The 4,311-nt window shown below is 30.0% G+C and overlaps 1 protein-coding gene across 1 annotated transcript; it reads right to left on the bottom strand.

Annotated features, from left to right (window-relative positions):
• Positions 1-474: 474 nt before the first annotated feature.
• Positions 475-3,866, bottom strand: LOC111694737 (uncharacterized). The gene is made up of 4 exons (XM_023463733.1): positions 3,782-3,866; positions 2,800-2,893; positions 2,601-2,674; positions 475-753 (listed from the first exon to the last, which is right to left on the bottom strand). Exons 1-4 carry the CDS (start codon positions 3,819-3,821, stop codon positions 530-532), a joined length of 432 nt encoding a protein of 143 aa, XP_023319501.1. The 5' UTR covers positions 3,822-3,866; the 3' UTR covers positions 475-529.
• Between the last annotated feature and the right edge of the window lie 445 nt (positions 3,867-4,311).

Raw genomic sequence — 4,311 nt, 5'->3', positions numbered from 1 at the left:
CCTATACCTTCATGTTTGTGATCCCTGGAAGTGAACAAATGAACGTCTGTGTTTGCCCTGTTGATAATCGTTTTGGATCATTTTTAACAAAATTTGATAAAACTGTATATTATGTTTCTTTTATTACACTTTGCAATATATTTATTCTAAAAAAACGGAAACCCGATCCAATAACATTTTTGCATCATTTTCAAATCGTTTTTGGATCGTTTTTGGATCGTTTTTTTGCATATATTTTCTGCAAGGGTAAAAAAGTGCATAAGATAAGCTAATGTTTAGAATAATTTTTTTTGAATTTGCTCTTCTTACACTATGCCAAATTTTGACTCTTAAAGAAGATATAGGCTTAAAAACGGCCCAACTGAAGGCACATCACTAATTTAAACCTCTGCAAATACTGCTCCACAGAATTCTCATCCCAGCTTTAAAAATCAAATATTTTGACATGTAATTTGTCGAAATTTTTTCTAATAATTCAATATTTCAAATTTTATTTTTTAATCAACATTAAATATAATCTAAATACAAACTAAAACAAATGAATCATTGAAAGATTTACTAAAAATAAAGAAAGGGAAATTTTATACAAGTTTGCAAAATTGCACTCGTTTCTTTTACAGCATACGTTACAAGTATAAGAGTCGTTATACTTTTCTCGTTCACATTCGTCTTTTTCATCATCGTTTCCATGTATCTCAGGCATTGAACAAGGACTTAAAGCGCAACCTTTCGTCACCGTTATCTTTCCATATGCTAAAAAATAAAAATATTGAGTCTTTGTCACAAACTCTGATTTTCTATTCCATATATTTTTGCAACCTTATATATTTCAAACTATGAATTATGTTAGATCAAATAATCTAAGATTGAAATATTATAGGCTTACACTATCCGATTGCAAAGATATAAAGATTTGAAAATTTGAGTCTGTGGCAATTTAAAATTGTTTTGCTACATGAAATGTTTTCTTATCTGTAGTAAAATACAGTTTCACTACGGTGGTCTCAAAAGCGCTGAGATTTAAACGTAATGGTATGTACGTATGAGGGGAAAACTTGTTTCTTTATTAATTATTAAAAAAACTTATTCTTATAATCATTTACAGCTGCATGCGCACTTACTCATTGCGATTTTGTAAAACAAGCCAAACAATTAACCACAATCAACACAAAACAAAAGTAAGTAATTTCCCTTAAAACAGTTACGTAGCAGGCCTTCTGGCCAGGAGTTTTTCAAGATAGGTGGAGGACAGAAAGTTTCTAAACTGAAGACCTTCAACAAGGTCAAAATTAATAAATCTATAAAAACTGTATTTTTAACATTATAGTTTATTATTGATAGATCTATTTACCCTGTTTTCAATACATTTTCTTTCTCTTACGTGATATTAATCGAAGTTAATTGCTTAAAAAAATTGCTTTTCAATAATTCCTTTTTTAGAGAAAAAATTGTCATATAATTCTGTTCAGAATATATGTTATGTTGAGATCTAAGTTAAACCATAGATGAATGTATTAAGAAGTTTTGGCTTGCATGAATAGCAAAAATTTGTTTTTCTACAGAGAAAATGGCTTCAAAAGAATGCTTAAATGCATGTAAAAGCTCAGGAAAAGCTGAAGCATGAAAACTTTAGTTTTCCAAAAACCTCCTTAAAAATTCCTTGCAAGCTGTAGGATATGTACAAGCAGCTTTTCTTCAACCTAGCAATATTTTTTTTTAATTTCAATTTGTCTTTAAGAGAGTTAATTAAAATCATTAAAAGGATAAGTTTCTCAAAATAAAGACTGCCAATTAATTTATTTAAAAACCTCTCAAAATTTTAATTTGAAGAAGGAATTATTCTTAACGCATAATATGATTTTTATTTGCCTATCCCCCCCCCCTTCTTTTCTTTCTCTCTCTCAGTTTTCGTTTTCTTCTTTTTATTTGTCCATTCTCTTTTGTTTAAGAAAATTTGCCCCCCCCCCCCTCAGCTACGGGCCTGTTACGTTGTAGTGTCAAATGAAAATGATGAAGATGTGCTCTGTGTAAATAGCATTTACTACATCAGGAATGAAGTTAGGATGTGTAATCAAATTAGTTTCATGGTATAGAATATATCTTTATTAGATTGTAATGTGAGGATAATATAGTATAGTTCAGTATGAGCTATAGAACAAAGTCGTTTTTCCTCCCATAAGACCGCTGTGCAGTGCACAGCGGTCAGCCACATGAAACATACTTTTTTTTCTGTCAAATGTATTATGTAGGGTTTCCAGAAAAAAAATTCTGCTACAGATTAGAATATTCCAATAATGTGCTTTAAAGATGGTTTAATTCCCATAAAAGAACAACATGCAGGAACATCTCCATATAAAGGGTTACACTCAAAGGTATGCATGAAGAGAACTCCAGGGCTATAGCTATGTAAGTTTAATGCAAACCAAGAAAAACATAGTTTCTAAATGAAAAAAAGTTTTAATTTAGGTGAAAATGCTAAATCTTATTTGAGAAAATTTAAATTAATTTTGTAGTGTATGGCTTCAGCATTCTCACTAATTCACTATTCACGCAAACAATGCAAAACTCAATTAATTTTTTCTCCTTTTTAATCTAGATACCTTTAACATTTACGCTGGTTTGACAGCTGTCATATGCTTGATCTTTAGGACACTCAGCAATAAGTCTTTCATTCCTAAAAATTTCTAAGCGTAAAAGTAAAAAAATCTTTAAAACATTGATTATTATGATAATTTAGATAGTACAAAATAACAAATAACATTATCTCCTTTGCCCATGTAAGTCCTTTTTTAATAATACCTACAGTCTTCAAAGGCAGTGTTCCCTTCACATGTGCCGATGTAGCATCTAATAGGTTCCAGTATGCTTTCTCGTCCCTTAGCAATTCCAAAACCTAAAAAGTAAGTAAGATACATGAAAAATGTTAATAGATTAAAATATCTTTGCAAAAAAGAAACAAATTTGTAGTTGAATAAAGTAAAAGATTTCCCCATATACGTTTTCCTTCCAGCCCTCCCCGAACCAGACTTAAGACTTAAATAAACCCATTGCTTTGCTGCTTCTATCTCGTTGATTTTTCTGCCAAATATAAACCAATGAACTCTCCCATTTTTTCTTCCCATTTTCTTTTGATCAATAATAAGTCCGGACTTTTTTTTACAGTATTGCCTATTCTTACTTAAATCATTTTTCAACTTTCTTTAATACTGACAATCTTCAAATTTGAAAATATTTTTCGTTTTTTATTAGTTGTTTGTCTTCAATTAAGTTGTAATGAAATTCAAATAAAGTTAAAGAACTCTAAAAGAGATTCCATCGAAAGCAAATTCTTGGGAAAGTTCCGCTCAAATTAACATTTAATGGAATACATTGATCAGTAAATTAGTGGAGTATTGACAAAAGCTCAGCAAAATTTACTACAATACTACTGTTTTCTTCTCGAACCTTAGTGTACACCGTACATGGATTAAACGAGACTGAAAAACCGACCAACTCGTGACCTATAGTCTCACAGGGGGCGGTTATTAATTTGATCATGTAAAATGCCATAACCTATAAAAGCTCGTTGTGCTGATCAATGAACAAGTTTCGAATGACTTTTTGTATTCTATCGTATACAGGTTTTAATACTTGACCTGTAATAAAGCGTGTAAATACTAAATAGTCTTGTCAAAATCATAGAAAAAAGCTTTATTTCTAGACTTAAATCTTAGATAAGAAAAGTTAAAGTTATTCGTATCCTTTACACCTTAAAACAATTAAAAAGTATTTATTTTATTACCTGATAAAATAATAAGCAGAAAAATTGTGTATTTCTTCATGATTGTAGTTTTTGTTTTAGTTTAATCTTGTACTCTGCATTTTTGCTATCTAAAATACGAGGAATATTTAAAGGTATTTTAGTAACAAACCCTCAATGGTACAGAACATTTCTTATAGTGATATTTATCTAATATATTAAATTTATATTTTCCTAATCAAGCTCTATTTGTTTGGTATTTTAAGAATTTTAAGAACAAAACTACGCAAACTGGCTTCCCAAAAAACGCAAAAATTATTAATCCAATGAATGGTAGTGGATCATAAATAGGAAATAGTTTGGAAAAGTAAAATTAGGTATTCAGACAATGTGCTCAGAAATTAGGCAGATGACATAAAAGACGTCAGCGGGTGTATTAGTGGGAAAAGTTTTTAAAATGATGACAGTCAGAAACCTATACCAATGACCCTATAGCTCCTCAGTTACTGTTTATACAATTGGCTATTTTTTTTCTTGAATACTGTAGAGGAAAGACATATTGCAAATATAAA

This window comes from Eurytemora carolleeae, unplaced genomic scaffold (genome assembly GCF_000591075.1).
Source record: "Eurytemora carolleeae unplaced genomic scaffold, Eaff_2.0 scaffold195, whole genome shotgun sequence".
NCBI classification, from domain to species: Eukaryota; Metazoa; Arthropoda; class Copepoda; order Calanoida; family Temoridae; genus Eurytemora; species Eurytemora carolleeae.
The sequence above is the reverse complement of the archived record's forward strand: the minus strand, read 5'-3'. Positions and strand labels throughout refer to the sequence as shown.

Bases quoted from the DNA above. Each gene is read 5' to 3' on its own strand.
- LOC111694737 (XM_023463733.1), bottom strand. From the start codon at position 3,821: ATGAAGAAATACACAATTTTTCTGCTTATTATTTTATCAG. The intron at 2,894-3,781 runs GTAATAAAATAA...CTTACTTTTTAG, and splicing joins TCTGCTTATTATTTTATCAG to GTTTTGGAATTGCTAAGGGA. The intron at 754-2,600 runs GTATCTAGATTA...TTTATTTTTTAG, and splicing joins AACCAGCGTAAATGTTAAAG to CATATGGAAAGATAACGGTG.